Source organism: Metopolophium dirhodum, chromosome 3 (assembly GCF_019925205.1).
Source record: "Metopolophium dirhodum isolate CAU chromosome 3, ASM1992520v1, whole genome shotgun sequence".
In the NCBI taxonomy this organism is placed as follows: Eukaryota; Metazoa; Arthropoda; class Insecta; order Hemiptera; family Aphididae; genus Metopolophium; species Metopolophium dirhodum.
This window is the reverse complement of record NC_083562.1, coordinates 4,707,948-4,726,030: the sequence shown is the minus strand read 5'-3', so window position 1 is coordinate 4,726,030 and position 18,083 is coordinate 4,707,948. Positions and strand designations below refer to the sequence as shown.

Genomic DNA, 18,083 nt, shown 5'->3' with positions numbered 1-18,083 from the left:
TTATAATGGTAGGTAACTATAAAGAGTGCACAGTATGTACCAGCATTCAAGTCAATATTGCTAAACAAATTATCTATTTGAGTACAACCCGTTGTGGTAACGACACGAGGAAGTTTTGACTTTAAACCGATATGGTCAAAATATGTTTTTAAATAATACCTAACAGAGTAGTGTTAAAATAATTAAATACAAATTACCTAAGCTTCGTGCAGTCAAATAACGGGTCAAATAAAATGATTTAGAATTTAATATTAATATAAAACAACATTAATTATGCAATGCAGATCAGTGTTATGATCTTAAAAGAAACAGGATTATTAAAAATAATATGCCATTAAAATAACAGGCCGAGAGCTGATGGACGCGAACGCCGCGCGTATATTATAATAATAATGTAATAATAAATGAGCGCAAAAGACGTACACCGCGGTAATGGTTGCCAAAGATATACCACGAACACGACTTAGGTATATATAGGTACCCGCAGCCCATCGTCACAACGGTCCATTTCGGGCCCGACCGGTGTTATAATACATGTTGGCAACACTGCTTCATTATATATTCTGACGGGTTTTTAGTTAGTATTTGTTGTTATAGCGACAACAGAAACACATCGTCTGTGAACATTTCGATTGTCTTAGTTTCGCGGACTCGCGGTTCATCAGATACAGCCTGCTGCGGGGTGACAGACGGACGGACAACAGTTTTACCGTACGGAATCCTAAAAAGTATCACAATTCATTATAATGACTAATATAATGACTTATGAGATCCGGAAAACCTACCGGAAAAATAACACCACGACAGTACTATAGCAAAATTGCCTATCCAAGACGCCGTATGATCATATTGTTTTTTTATTGAAATTTATTATTATAATATTATAGTCATTGGTGACACTGATAAGTCCTGGCCCACGGCCACGAACATATCATAATAGTAGTGGCCCACGGCCACCGTGTTCAGCCTTTTCTGGTAAGCTGTTACCGTTGGCACGAGTGCAGGGAGTTATTTAAATACAAATGCAAGACAACGATTTCTGTCGTTTCATTTTTAATAATAATTAACCTGTCGTTTTTATTTTTGAATAACTGTTCTTTCGAAATGCATAAAAATTATTTTGATTCCTCTAAATCACGACGTAATAATATAATTATCTGATAAATAATAATAAATCTTAGTCTTTAAAAAAAAGCGGGTAAGTGGATGTCGCTCTGCTGTACAGTAGGTTACAAGTGAGTCAATGTATAATGGATTGTATTAAACTTGAATTCAATGATATAATATCATTGTATAAGAAAAGCGATTTCTAAGCGGAGACGGTTTATCAGTCTGGATTTTTGTATTATTTGTTATAGCCTTTAAGTTAAATTAATATTATAATATAATAATTTTTTATTCATTGCTATACGGTGATAAACAAAGCGTTAGAAATCAAAATCCCATTTTAAGCGGTTTTTCGTAATTTGTCAGTAGTTTTTCACGTGGCATTAAATAACTATTGAGAAAATCGAAAAGTGACCTCTTTAAAGTACCATCTTGATCCAATTTGCTAAAAGATATAAGGTACTATATGTTGAAATCAAAGCACTCCCTCTGGTAGAAATTTTGTATACAGGATATGAAAAAAAAATAAAAAATAAACACCATTGTAAAACCACTAGCTTCCTCGCTCCGCTCAGAATCTAAAATATTAATACACATAGGTATGTATAATGTATACAATATTTATTAGTAATTTCATAGCCAGCAATATTTATATAAAAAAAAACCGGAAATGATACGGAAACTACAAGCGGACTTAATGGCCATACCAGACTTAAGGATATAGGATAGAAATATCAAATAATGGATTTATAATACATTCGATAGTTAAGTTATTCTAAATGAAAAATAACTGAACGGATTCCATGACTTTGAATTATAATGGAACAACGAAGAATATAAAGGTTAAACGGAAGCATAGATTATAGATAAAATAACTATGTATTTGACCTATAAACCTATATATTTTAACCTAGGTATACAGTTTTAAATTTGTTATTAAAATAAATCCACAATTTTATATTCCAAGCTAAGCGAATAAGTGATGGATATTTTAGTTTTAAAACAATGTACCTATTGAGTATCGATGTGTCCTTTTTTGTGTAGATATATACATTGGTTTTATTTTTTGGTAGTAAAATGTACGTAAAAGTGGCGTTCATAATCTTTATTATACTTTATAGATCAGACATTCCTCTACTTGGTACTTTATACTGGTCAATTTTTCGAAATCATCATTTTGTTTTCTACACACAAAAATCGTATTTATTGTAGTTTCAGTCGTTTTTATTAGTTTCTATTTTCTATTGCAACAAAAGTAAATACAAATTATATTTTATATAATTGATTAAGTCATAAATTATATTGAATGTAATTGAATTAGGTATAGTGCCTATATTATTACTAGCCGACTCATTGCACAGTTGTTGCCCGTTAAAAAAAGCCAACTCTACAAACTGAAATTTATGTTTCATAACGGGGACATAGGCGGGGACGTTATTATAGTCTTACATAATCAACCTGTTGCTTTGTAACGTGGGCACGATAATATCACCGGTTTGTTTTTATGTGCTATACCTACTTTTAGAAATTAATTTTAAAAATCTTTTATTTCATTAATTTGAATTTTCTCTTTGACTTGTATACATGTTAAAAAAGGTGGATAAGTGGATGTCGCTCTGCTGTACCGTAGGTTACAAGTGGGTCACTGTAATGGATGGTGTTAAATTTGAATTCAATGATATAATATCATTGTATAAGAAAAACGATTCTGAGCGAAAACGGTCAGTCAGCCTATGATATTACCAAGTATATTTGATGATATTATTGTGAATAAAGTAATTTATATATAACCTATTTACGTGGAGCCTTGTTTTAAATTTTCAATCCTTAGCCATAAAAGTTAAACATTTTATACATTTTTAACTACAAAATAATTAATAAATTATAAATTAGATAAATGTTGTCAAAATTTGAACTTTAAATGCTTATAAAAAAAAATTGTGCATATGTATTTTTAATATTTTTCAACTGCTATTAGAACGATATATCAGGAGCCTTATATTAAATTTTCACGCTTTTTTACCAAACAAATAAAATTTTATTGATATTTATAGAAAAAAAAACTAAAAAAATTGAAAACTGACAATGTCCGTAAACAACTCAAAGAGTCAAAATATTTTCAAAATTTTATCGTGTATAGAAAATGCTAATATAAACATTCAGTGAAATTTTCAAGTATCTACAGTCATTCGTCTTTTAATTACAACAAAATAAGAAAATCGTTACATGAGATATCGAGTGAATACCAAATGTTGTAAAAATATAAATTTCAGACGGTCATAAAAATTTAATGTAAGTTTCTTGTAGACATTTTTATTTTGATAAAGGTAAAAAAACTTATGAGTAATCTTATATTACATTTTCAAATCTTAGATTTAAAAAGAAAAATTTTTATGAATTCTCAACTCAAAATAATTTGTTGATTTTTGTGATTTTTCCGTATTTTGTCAAAATTTGAACTTTAAATGCTTGTAAATAAAAACTGTGACTAAGGATTTTTAACTTTTTTCATCTGCCTTTGAAACAATAACCTAGGAGCCTTCTATTAAATTTTCAAGCTTTTTTACTCAACAGATAAAATTTTATTGATATTTATAAAAAATAAAACTAAAAAAAATGGAAATTGACAATGTCCGTAAACAGCTCAAAATTTGACAAATATTTGGAAAATGTTATGGTGTATAGGAAATGCAATTAAACATTCAGTCAAAATTGCATGTCCCTACGGTAATTTGTTTCAGAGTTACACCAAAAACCAAAATCGATTTTCTCGAAAACAGATTTTGCGTAAAAATTCCCGTTTTTCCTTAATTTTTCTTTTGTTTTTCACGTCGCTTGTGAGAACTACTGGGAAATTTTTACTTTTGACCCCCCCCCAAAGTACCAACTAGATTCACTTTCCTATCAGAAAAGTTACTGTTGAAGAAAATCCAAGCACTTTTACTATCCTAAAAGGTGATGACAGACACAAAAAGCATATAGTACATCAAGTACATTGAGCATAATTATACTTATTAAAATCGGTTGCACGTAAACTTGTTGTACCTACCTACCTATGCTTGGTTTTTATACAGTGTTGGAAAGAACGTCGTTCATGAACGATAGTTCACGTTTATATTTAGTGAACGATACTCATTTTTTTCAATTAGAACGTGAACAACGTTTATATATTTAGTGAATTTGAACGATTTTTAAGACGTTCAAAGTTATTTATTATTCAATAAATATTGATTGATAATAATATTATAATATATTACGAATTACAAAAATAAAATACACGAAATTCCAGTGGGCCAGCCTGGACATAAAACAACAATAATAATATGATTTCCACGATTTCCACAATTTTTATTCGTATTTAAACCTAAACGATACATAAAAATAAAAATAAAATAAATTAAATGAACGACGAAATTAGCGCATTCATATTTTCAAAGAACGTTAACGTGTTCAATTGAAAAATATATGAATTTGAACGTGAACGAGTTAGGTTAGGTTAGAGTTTCTTTTTTAAGCACTGAATATGAACGTGAACGAATTAATTTTTTTAGTGAACGTTCCGAACAATGTTTTTATATACCTATACAGACAGTTGCCTTAAACTTTCAAAAAAGCGGTCAGGTGAAATCAGAATTCAACAGCCACAATTATTATGTCCAGTAGCGCGTGTCAAATGTGTTTAGGGGGAAACAGATTGTTAAATGACAATCTTACAAGACAACGACAACTAGTGACAGACAATAATTGACATCAATTTTTTAAAAACTTTTACTGAAAATCGAAGCTTCATTTAGACTACTTACCTATACACAGACACAAAAAAAAAACACACACACAGATCATTGTAAAACCAATGCATTCATCAGTCTGCTCAAATTCTAAATTACAGAATTCGTTAATAATGTAAAATAATGATTGGTAAAAAATACATGAAATTAGTATTTCAGATTTGTTGTAGACTGGCAGTTTTACTTACAAAAAATAACAACCTTAGAAACAACTGGGAATTTTAAATTTTAACCCCCCAAATGCACTAACTATAGATTCACTTTCCCATCAGAAAAGATACTGAAGTTGAAAATCGAAGCATTATTTCGAATACTTATTTTACACACACACAAAGTTTAAAATTAAAAATCAATACATTTATTTCTAGACGTAGAGTGGACAAGTAGATAGGTAACTTAGTAAAATATTTATGCATACTGCTAAGATATAATAAAGCTGTTGGTTTGCCCTTCACTCAGAGCTATGCCAAGGGGGTGGCAAAAGTTGTAACATTTTAAAGGGCGGCAAATGTTTAAATACTTATGTTTAATAGGGGTGCCAAAAATTATTGCCCTAGATCACCAATGAAAGTTAGTTCTGCCGTCACCATTCACTAATTACTCATTACACATTAGTAAAATATTAAATTAAAATGTAAAATCACAGGCTTATCTTTACCATTACATTTAAGTCAGTGAAGTTCACGGTTTAAAACATAAATAAATAAAAACAATTGTAGGTTAAAAAACGTAACAAATTTTACAATATATATTTGACAGAATTAAATCTTACAATTATTATCATAGATAATCAATTATTACATAGATGAAAATATATTTATAATAAATTAAAATTATAAAATTTTAATTCTTTATTGGTACAAAAATGTGCAGGAAATAACAATAACTTTTTAAGAATTTACATTATATTACATAAATATTTTACTACAAATACTAAACATGAGTAATTTATTTAGAAAATATTTTTGATAAAACTGTTAATATAATAATACAATTATTTGTTTTGTTAGTTTGATGTCATACAAAAATACAATCTATACAACTGTTCAAGCAGATTATTTAAAATAATAAGTATAAAATGTTTTAATTAATATAGTTGGAAAAGTTGAATAATTCAAATTATTTGTCATTATTACATACAATGTACAATTTGTATACTGTGATATCAATATTGTTTAAAATAAATATTTCATTACTCTAAGTACAATATTTATAAAATTATCAAGTCAATGTAAACCATAGAAAACAACTCAAATAAATATTAAAATTAAATTAAAATATATATTTTAAAATCAAAACAAATTAATGACACAGAAGAATAAATTAGCCACAGAAGCAACAACATATTTTGTTGACAAATAATAATTGAAATATGAAACTTTTTAAATGTAAAAACAAGAAATAAATTACATTTACAAATCAAACTTATTGCAATAGTCAAATAGGTATATAAGTTATTACTCCAGTGTGTTTGTATTTGTAAGGATAAAATATTGAAACTCCATAAATTAAGAGTATTTTAACAAAAAAATGAAATTGTAATTATTAAATTATTGCCTTCTTCGAACTGCTTTAGCTTTACGTCTTTCACCGGCAGGAGCTGTTCCCATGGAGAATAACGGTTGACTTGATCCCGGCATAACTTTAATTAGAAAATAAGACTATTAGTTGAATAATGTATTAAATTTTTAAAGCTGTTCATACAAACATACCAGTTGCGGTCATTGGAGGTGATCCAAAACCAAATGATCCTATAAGAATAAAATTAGTTTAAATATTAAAATAATGCAACATTAAAGCAAAGAGTACAGTTGGAAAATTTGGTTCAATAATAATAAATAAGAATAACTTACTAAAATGTGTTAAAAAAAAAATTTAAGAATAAATTTAATTAGTTAAATAATACATCTTTAAAACATATATAATATACTAGCTATCCCGGCAATTCTTTGCTATTGCTAGATTTTATTATTATTATTAATTATTTATTATTTATTTATCTTCAAAAATTAGGTAGAAGACTACCTATGAGATGATAAACTTGTCCTTCTACCTGTGACAGTCATCTGAAAAAGGCTATTGTACCTACATATGTAATTCAAAAAATGTGGAGATAATGTGTGATTATTTGTCTAAAGGCTTTTTATTGCTTCTGATTCAATATTAGGAAGAATAACTTTTCCAGGCGCGCAGCACATACCGTTCGCTTCATCAGTCCATTTTTTAGCAAAACATTTTGAACCAATCTTATTCATTGCTCTGATTTTGGAGCTGTTCTAATGAGCATAATCAATTTGTGCTGAATGCCGATCTAATTCTATGAGCTAAAATTCTATTGCCGCATCGTAGTTGTTAACAACGACTATTGTCTTTCTCTCTTTGCCATATGCCGCTGCGAGCATTTGGTGCTACATTCTCTTAGCTGTGCCCGCGAGTGTCTGTCTCTATTTTCAGCAAGGCACTGCAAACGTTTGGCGCTAGATTCTCTGGTCCGCGATTGTGAGGCGTACTCTCTCTCTGACTTGCGAGACGATTTGAATATTCAGAAGAAGATTCTCCAATACGACATATTTTTGCTTATCTAAATTGTTGCGACCTTTTTTTCCTAGGAATATTGTTTGGAAGTTTTCTTTCTCAAATCAGAGAAAATAAGAATAAACAGTGTACATAGAAGTGCCACTGCGCCTACAGGACATAGGCGTATCGCTTTAATAATAATAATTATTAAAACCAATAGCAACCATTTACAGACAATTCCATCGTAAATCTCAAAATCACATTTTGAGCACCTCCCCGGGTCCACTAATTTACACATTTTAAATTAGCCTATGACACTCACAAATAATGTGGCTTTCTATTGGTAAAATAATTTTCAAAATCGGTTCAGTAGATCCAACTACCTAAACCTGACTTCAAATAAAAAAATATAAAGATAATGTGAAATATTGGGTTTCACGATATTGTAGCACACACTATGTTTTAAAAGCATATGATATATTATTGTATAATCTACTAATTTATTTTGTTGTTTTTGGATTTTTACCTATAATGATTTTATAATATTTAAACTGTACATAATCAGTCCAGATTTCAAAATTAACCCCACTGATATAATATTATTGACGCAATACTGATCTGAAGAACTTAGATAGGTGATGAAATGTACAGAATATATAATATATAATATGAACTTGATATCAAAATTATATTATTTTTCCTTTAATTCTTTTATTTGCACAGCAGTCTGAAATTACTAATTTTACCCTCATGTTCACATAATAGGCACCTGTTTTGTAGACACAATAATATTATAAACAGTGTCAGTCATTGTATGATTGTGATTTTATTAAGTTGCTTGTTGTCATAAGTTTAATTTTTCAAAATGCCGAAAACACCATGAAGTAAATAAAAAATGTAATTGTACAGTAGTATGGTACTATCATTAAATAAAATAAATATAATGTTTTTAACTGATTATACAACTCTTTTTTGTCAAGTGTGTAACAAAACACATTCGGAATCAGGGGTCTGATCTGAAGAAATTAAAATTATAATTTTATGAGATGAAAAGTTGGGCATAGAAATGTAAAGAAAAGAAAATATACTATGAATATTATTATTTGTCACATACGTGTGAAGTACCTACTCGATTTTACGAGGACGCGTAGCTCGTAACTTTACCTTTATATACGGAAAGGTGGCATCTCTGTAAGGTTAGGTATATTATATATAAAATATATATATTAAAAACATTTTAACAGTGAAAATAATATAAAGGATTACCTATATTAATATAATAATAGTAAATATTAAATACCTTGATTTGGTTGTGTTCCTCCAAACTGTGGTGTGGACAATGGTGTTGAGCCATGGCCAAATTGGAATGGCGAAGCAGTTGTAGAAGCAGCATTAAAACCAAAAGCCCCATCTGGTTTAGTAGGTTGTGAATTACTGCCAAAGGCAAATGTAGATGAACTAGTAGGGGCATTGGTTGTACTACCAAACTGAAAACTTTGATTTGTTCCAAATGTATTAGATGGAGGTGATGCTACACTTCCAAATGTAGGTGCAGCAGTAGGGGAAGTTATGTTGCCAAATGGAGATGGCTGCGGTGGTTGAACAGTACCAAATGTGGTGGTTTGTTGAGGTGCTGAATTGCCAAAACCACTAAATCCTGATGTTGCAAATGTGCTGGTAGCTTGGCCAAATTTTACTGGACCATTATCAGTCTTATTGGCGCTAAATTGAAATGCATTACTCGTTTGAACTGAACTTCCAAATTTGAACGGTTCTGCTGTTTTTTCAGTACTATTTGTAAACTGTAATGGTTGGTTAGAAGAAGGAAAAGTATTTCCAAAAGAAGTAGGTTTATCGTTCCCTCCAAATTTAAAGGGAGCACTCGTATTTTGAGTTCCAAAACTTGGAGTTGAGAACTGGGTTTTTGGTTCTTCTGTTTTTTGTGTATTAAACTGAAATGCTGGTTTATCTCTAAAGTCTTGTGGAGCTGAGGCTCCAAAAGCTGATGTAGTTTTGTTAGAAGTGAACGGAAATGAGCCACTTGGCGTCTCAGAAGGTTTATCACCAAGTTTTGATCCTGTATTGTTAAATTGAAACATGGGATTTGTTGTATTATTAGCAAAAACCATACCAGAAGCTGTTGGTTTGTTTTCAGCTGTTTGACTACCAAAAACTAATTTTGGCCCCTGATTGATAGCCGATTGACTGACAGAAGTATTAAATTGAGACTTTGATTGATCTGTTGTAGACGCTCCAAATACCGGAGTTGGCAAACCACCAAATTGTAATTTAGGTGTTGATTTTTCGGTGGTAGCATCATACTTAGGAGGATTACCAGTAGGCAAGGTTATATTATCTGTTTTACCAAAACTAAAAAGATTTTTATTTTGTGAATTCGACCCAAAAACCGCATTTGTAGATTCTGTTACAGGTGTACTATCACACTTCAAAGGGCCAAATTGAAATTTCACAGAATCTGTTGGTTTTGAATTTTCTACAGATTTTTGATTATTACCAAATGAAAATAATGATTGAGTAGATGTTGGATTTTCTGACCCTTTTATTGCTTCAAACGGCATTTTAGGAGTTGATTCAAGAGCATCAGTTTTCGTTGCACCAAATTGCATTACAGGTGTTGATTGTTTATCATTAACTTTGGTCACTCCAAATTGCATTACAGGTGTTGTTTGTATATCATTGACTTTAGTTGCACCAAATTGCATTGCAGGTGTTGATTGTTTATCATCAATTTTGGGCACTCCGAATTGCATTACAGGAGTTGACTGTTTTTCGTCAGATTTATTTACTCCAAATTGCATTACAGGTGTTGATTGTTTATCATCAATTTTAGGCACTCCAAATTGCATAACAGGTATTGATTGTTTTTCATCAGATTTTAGTACTCCAAATTGCATTACAGGTGTTGATTGTTTTTCATCTACTTTGGGTGCTCCAAATTGCATTACAGGTGTTGATTGTTTTTCATCTGCTTTGGGTGCTCCAAAAGTAAATGACGGTTGTACTTGTTTAGAAAAATTATCAATTTTAGTTCCAAATACTAATGATTTTTCTGGTTCTTTCTTTGAATTATCTATTGACTTTTCAGTATCAATTTGTACATGCAAATTGCTATCATTTATTTTAGAACAATCACTAACAGTAGATGAATTTGTAATAGATTCAATTGATTTAGATGCCGGAACAGTAAACTGAAATGATGGTTTAGGTTTATCTTTATCATTATTAAAATTATTTTGTCCTCCAATTTGAAAAGTATCATTAATATTTTTATTTTTTTCTGAAGACTGAAATTCTTTTTGTTCATTAGGATTATTTACATTATTGTTTTGCGTCTTAATTTCTAATGTATTATTAGTAGATTCTGATATTTGATCCACAATTACTTTCCCATCTACTTCATTAGTCTTTTTATGATTTTCCTCAACAGATGTTGCTGCAGCAGCTATTGGACTACCAAAATTAAATTGTAAAGGAGTATTATTTTTATTTCCTTCACTTATTTTAGGTGTACTTTCCGATGGTTGAAGACCAAATGATAGTGGCACTGTTGACTGTACTAAAGGTGTTGTGTTTAATGTAGCACTAGGTGAAGTAGTTGATACATTAGACAATATATTAGTAACCGCTGGTTGTATTTCATTAAATGTGGATATTATAGGTGATGGAATACAAGCAGCTGAATCAACAGACTGGTTGTCATTTTTCACATTGGACTTATCAATATTATGCTGTTCAATCGAAATAACTGTGAACAAAAAAATTAATGCATTTAGTATTATCTGTTTTTTTTTATTAAATTATTAAGTCTTTCAAATTACAAGAAGTATTGTAGTAAATAAGAGGTTATTTTAAAAATTGTATCTAAAGTTTACAAAATAAAAACATATAGGAAATTTGAAAATTAAAAAAAGTTTTTTAATAATAAAGTACTTAATCTGATTATAAGGCATCAGAAAAATTGCAACTTTTAACATCAAGTTTATAATATTTAAGATTCTGAACAAACTAGAAATAAATTGGTCCTATTTAGATTTTTTTTAGTATATATTCTAATGAATTCAATTTAACCATAAGTGAAGACTTGGAATTTGGATTATCATTTAAATGTTTTAATAATTGTTTTATTTTAATTCAAAAATATAAAATCCTAGACTTGAAATTATTAGTGGATATTTATTTTATTATAATAAAACTTATAGTTTTTAAAATATGATTTAAAATTATTAAAAATCATAATTATGATTAGACAGACTTGAGATTATAGAGTATTGACAGTAAAATATATTACCTTTCTTCTGAACTTTCTTCCTTTTTTCTTCAAGCTTTTCAATACTTGTATATGGTATAGGATCTGCATCGTCAAATACTTCATCAAGTATAGTTTTCATACATACTTTCTTAACAACCTGGGTTTTACCACTTCTGTTAAATATGCGACTTGCTGCAACTGTTACTAGATCATCAGACATGTCAGTTTCTGTAGTTTTGTCACTTTTATTGGAATTATTCCGATCATTATGAAGTAAAACAGTAGAACCACAGCATGTACAGCTTTTACAATGCTTACGATCTGGTGATTCTTCTTCGTGATCTATTACATAGTTATATATTAATTACATAAAAGGTGGGTAAGCTTAATTAAAACTAAGATACATAACTGAATTTCTTATGAATAACTAAATATAGTACTATGTTCACTCAGTATGATCAGTAGAAAATCATAAAAAGCTAAAAAATCTACAATTTATTTAATATAGATACATAGATTTGCTAATGGATTAAAGAAAAAATGGAACTATTGAGAAATATGTAAAATTATTTGGTATCAAGTATGGCTCATTTTATTACAATTTACAAATTTATCACTTGCCAAAATTAAATATATTATCACTGTAAAAATATGGATTTACATATTATAAATCCAAGCCATACTCATAACACTATTAAAAATTAAAATATAAAACTATTTTATTAAAATAAAACTGACAAACAAACGCATATATTGTTAATATTTTTAAACATAAAAAAAATGTGTGTTAAAGAGAATTTGGGTCTAATTTGAATTGGTTCTCAAAAATATTTTGTCAAGAGGACGTTATACCCGCATGTGTTGTCTCCGTCTTACAAGTGCGTAACATTTTAAATTTTTTATACATCTTAAAATACTCATAGCTCGCTTTAAAATTAAAATATACTAAAAAGCCCATGTGATGTGGTTGCCTAGATAATAATCTTACCTTTAGATTTTATAAGAGGTCAATTCACTCTAATTTTTAAATTAACGGAGCTACATGTGTTTTGCTGAGTGTAAAATTTACTATGTTACGCACTTGTAAGACTTGTGACAACACATGCGTCCTTTTAAATAGAATTTTTTTAAAATGGAAGTTTGTTATATGATAGTTTCACTATATATATTATAATAATAATAATGATTTTGAAATAATTAACATAATTAAAATTACCAGATGGATAAGGTCGTTTTTGACCAGGCGTTAATAAGAACTTGCTGGAACTATAGGAGCTCAATATTTCATTATTCCGAGTCCTGGGTTTCTTCTGGGGATGACAAATATTTATTCCAAAATCTCCTTGTCGTTTAGTTCTAATAAAACAAATAACAAGTTAGACATAAAAATATAGGTAATGATAATAGTTGAATAAGAAAATTATTTTATTACTATTTTATTTACACTAGACAGACATTACACCAATTACTGACATATTAACAAATAGAATAACTAAATAATATTGAAAACAATATTAACCATACATTTTTTTTTTAAATATCCATAATATTTCACCAACTTAACTATATGTGCAAAGACTGGTGTAATATTTATTTTATGATGCTTATGTGTACAATTTAATTATTTTGGACATCAACTTACTATAATTTTACTTATTTTAAACATATTATTATCAATGACTATTACTAACTTTTTGTTTTCTACATTGACACTTGAAGAATTTGTTACTGTTGGGGTAGGTTGATTGAATCTATGATTATGTCCATTCATCACTATTACACGGTCAGGCCCAGCACTAGATTCACTTATGGTTCTTCGACGCCGATTAACAAATGCATCAACACCGCTCTTTAAAATTGAATTATATTTAGTTGTTAAAAACAATTTGCAAAAATGCACTTTACTTGCCCTCCCACGATTATCAATTTTTTTTTAAACATCTTGATAAAAAAATGAATTTTTATGTAAGTTATCATTTTAGAAGTTACTTTAATTTTCCCCTTACAAGTGAAGTCCCAAAATTGAAATTTCAAGCACCTATCACTAAACACAGTCGGGGTAGGGTAATAATGTAACGCAAATTACAAATGACTGTAACAAAATTACTTTTTCAGTAATTTCATTATATTTTATTTAAATTAAAGAAATTATAACAAAATTACTTTTAAAAAGTAATTTCTAGAGATACGTGTTATTTCCCACGTTATTAAAATAAGTTATGAATATAGAGCGTATAACAACTAGGGGCTAGGATATTCCAGAAAAATTAAAAATGAATACAACTATATTTACGATTCTGAAAGTTATAGATAATAATCAACAATATTACCTATTAAAGATCCCAGGAATTAATACTCATACAATTTATATAATAACTAATAGTATACCTAATACTCATTAGTCATTATGGACAGATTTTGTAATTATTTTTTTAAAAAGTAACCAAAAGTAACGTAACGTGATAAAAATAATGTCGGGTAACGCGAATGTAATTTAAATAAAAATATATAACGTTATTTTATTACTTTTCAAAAGTAATTTACCCAACACTGCCGATCGTTAAGGTAGATCAGTATACATATGCGAAAGTGGGCATTCTTAATCTGAATAATGATTTGGTTCATATTAAGTAGTGTGTACTAATTTTATTAATATTACCTTATATATTACCTCTTGCCGAGTTCTTTTTCTTACTCCAAAATTATCTAACGTTTCCATCAATTTCCGCTTCTTATCATATACGTCTCTTGATGTATTATTGCCATTCATCGTATTGCTACCATTCAAACTATTTCTAGAAAAATAAAATAAACTTAACATTTATAAAAATAATAATAGGAATTAGGTACTTCCATAAAAAAAAAAAAATAGTAAGTATAAATACTTATTAATGAGATAATAAAAGTAATGAAATTAACCTAGGTACTAATTTTAATTATATATGGATAATACAAAATAAAATTATAAATTAAGGTTTTTTTTATATTAGGTTATGTTATTTTGGTGCACGCTGATATTTATAGGATGACATTATTCATAATTATTTTTAATGATTACCTGATACAAAATATTCTATAGAATGGATTAAAATCACCAATAAGTAAGTAAGTACTAAGTATCATAAAAAACAAATTATAATAATAAAAATATGGCTTTACAGTTTATAGTGTACCAAAATTATCGTTCTTCTCATATTGAAATGTATTATGTTAGGTAGTTTTCATTACTTACTCTAAAGTATAGGATGTTGATAAATTTGATACATCCGTGTTTGGAGTGGTTGATCTCATTTCCCGAGCTTTTTGAGCTATACGAAAACTAAATCCCGGACTAGTTACTGTTTCTTTACAATTGGGTCTAAAAGTAAATTAATGTTGATTATTATTAAAAATAATTGTTTACAAAAAATGTATAAAGCACAAAAGCAAAATAAAAAATATCATCTTTGTTACTACCTACATTTACAAATTGTATTTATACATATAGGAGAACACATAGACAAGTATACTAAATTAACACATGATAAATAAACTAAATTGATCCCAAAAAGGTAATATTGTTTGGTACCTATTTGCTTGTTATTGCCCCACGGAGCCTTATAAAATTTATCACCCTGATACCAGGCAACATTATGTCAGTAGTATTTTTAATCTAAAAATGTCGAAATTCATGATAGACATTTCTCCCCGTATTTCTCTGTATCTCAATGTCTTATGTGTAAGTCTAATTAATGTAATCTATACATGGTAAATGGGTAAATACCTCTTATAATGATTGGAATTTAATTTTATAATATTACAATCAAGTTAGTTTGTTGGTCGGCTTGTCGTTATATTGTACCGATGTGTAATTTCAAATGCATGCCAATCTTACAAACATAACATACCTAGGTAACCTACTTATTTTAAAATATTGTTAAAAATTAATTTTAACGAGTCATTTTCAAACGTTTACAACAAAAACCTATCATTAAAACAAACAAAATGTGTGACCTTCAAGGATCTACCTAGTGTGTTATTATTATAGAACAGAACATTTTAAATGATTAACAATAAGTAACGTACAAATTTAGTATTAATAATATATTTTTTACTGTGTTTCTCCAAAATCTACATAACCTACTCATAGGTTGATTCAGAAAATTAACTTTTTTTTTTTGATAACATACCTTAATGAAGTTCTACTTCCGTTTGATTTGGGTGACTTGTTATTAAAAACATTAAGAGCCCTGGCATGTGGGCTGTTTAGGTTTAATGTTTTTCCATTTAAGCTGTTGGGCCCCTTATTCTTATCAGCATCCGGTTTAGAATTTAAAAACTTCAAAAACGAGAACATAATAAGTAACAGTAATGTTAAACCACGCAATAAAATCTAAAAATTAACTAGGTAAACCAACGAAATTAACAAAATTAAAAGCCAAAAGGTGAATTCAATTGAGAATTATAACGTTTAAGTAGACAGAACACTGAAAAAAACGTGTTAATATAATAACAATAACGAGTCTTAAGTGGTTTTGACAGTAAACACCGAAACGTGTAACAGTGTGTAACTGTAGTTGTACTATACTGTATGAATGTGTGAGACGCGAGAGTGTGTGTGTACACTGACACGGTTAGTCGTTTTGTACGATGATAAAAAATATAATTCAATTATTGTACCGTTATCAGTTTAATGAAAAACCGTTGAAAAAGCAATCTGATATATCATATTATTATACCGCGGTTCATGGTGAAAACAAACGTCCGGGACGCACAGCACTGCGAATGAAATAAAACCCATGCGAGTAATGGTATTTTCATTGGTTCAACATTTGGCGCGATAAAATATTCAAATTATATCTTTAATCTTAGATAATATTATTATACATTTGTAGTACATAGAATAATAATAGATATAATAAACCTATATACTATAATATGATATTAATAAGTATTTAATAATATTATCTTACTATCTTAGCATAGGTGAGTGTCACCTTAAGTCAACCATAGAGTAATATTACTCTATGAAGTCAACATATACAAACGAACCCGCTAGTTGCTATCAGCATGTACTTAAAACTGATTATTATAAATACTTTTTTCCTACAACAATAACAAAAAGAATTACTATTTACAGAAAAATAGTTCATGGTGCATGCACAGTGCAGTGTGCATTGTGTAATTATTAAATGTTCTATAAATTAATTTCAAAATAAATCTTACTAAGTTTCTATAAACTCTGATGTTATACCTTTCTATTTTAAAAAAGACTCCGTAGCTATATATATATATTGCGTTAGGTCAAATTTAAATCATATGTACAATATCAAGAAGTGGTACAAATTTTTTGTTATTATTTAAATTTCATAAAAATCATGTTATAACCGTTTTGATTTTTTTATGCCCAGATGATCTACTTTCCTATTCTTATTAATTTCTGTGTTCCAATCTATCCCTCATCACATCATACACCCTTTCGTATCCCTACTCACGTCAACTCATATGCTCACAACTCACAATCATCCTTTACAACTGTTAAAATTGTTAAATTCAATATTGTACTGTTATCGTCCACCTTAATTTATATACTTTCACATATATTTTATAAACTGCCATTTGGCGTCAATAAAATAAAATCTAATAGTTATATTAGTTTAATCCCTTATTAATCCCATTATCTCCATCATTATAATATTATATAGTGTTTTTAGTAGAATATAGAAAGTACACAGCTGTATACACATTAGTACATTACCTACACATTGTTTAAATGGATGACCATCACACATAAATAAATGTTGCACCAGACACAGTGCATAGTTTTAATACAACAGATAACCATTTGAATCAAAAGGTCGTATCATATAATATATTTTATAGAAGAATACTTACAGATTTAACACGTTCCTTGTCAACTGATGCTGGAGCTGTACCTGTCTAGGTATATTATTATTATCAGTTAATAATATCCGTCATACAAAATAGAAACAATAAATAATATACATAAATAAATAATGCCATCGTGGTTAAATTTTATATTCCACAATAATTAATAATATTCTTCATTCAAATTTTCAATCACGATGTAGAGAAGATAGATAGGTAATCTTTTATATTATTACCAATGACATATTGAGTATTGGCATCGTGGTTCCAACTTCCGATATACATTAGTCCCAATAAAAATGTGTAGGTACCACATAATTTTTAGAACAAATATATTTTATTAGCACAATATTAATGTTCAATGGATTTTAACAAAGTATAACGGAACAAGAATAGTTCGTCAAAAAAATTCATTGGAATGGGCTTAAAAAAAATACAATTTTCTAACAAACCATATTTTGTTCCAACGAATATTTTGTTTCTACCTCCGTTCCAAAATTATTGGCGTAAAATAGTAGGCAGCAGTAGCCAGC

The 18,083-nt window shown here is 28.7% G+C and overlaps 1 protein-coding gene across 2 annotated transcripts; it reads right to left on the bottom strand.

Moving 5' to 3' along the window:
- Nucleotides 1-5,744: 5,744 nt before the first annotated feature.
- On the bottom strand, nt 5,745-16,296 carry LOC132941101 (uncharacterized). 2 transcript variants are annotated; one of them, XM_061008983.1, is made up of 9 exons: nt 15,852-16,296; nt 14,915-15,040; nt 14,354-14,477; nt 13,374-13,531; nt 12,899-13,038; nt 11,722-12,024; nt 8,713-11,178; nt 6,608-6,646; nt 5,745-6,537 (listed from the first exon to the last, which is right to left on the bottom strand). In XM_061008983.1, the coding sequence occupies exons 1-9, from the start codon at nt 16,016-16,018 to the stop codon at nt 6,446-6,448; spliced, it is 3,615 nt and encodes a 1,204-aa protein (XP_060864966.1). In that variant the 5' UTR covers nt 16,019-16,296; the 3' UTR covers nt 5,745-6,445. The 2 variants fall into 2 exon arrangements, with proteins under 2 accessions (XP_060864966.1, XP_060864965.1); XM_061008982.1 differs by having other exon boundaries at nt 14,342-14,477; nt 15,852-16,295.
- Nucleotides 16,297-18,083: the final 1,787 nt, after the last annotated feature.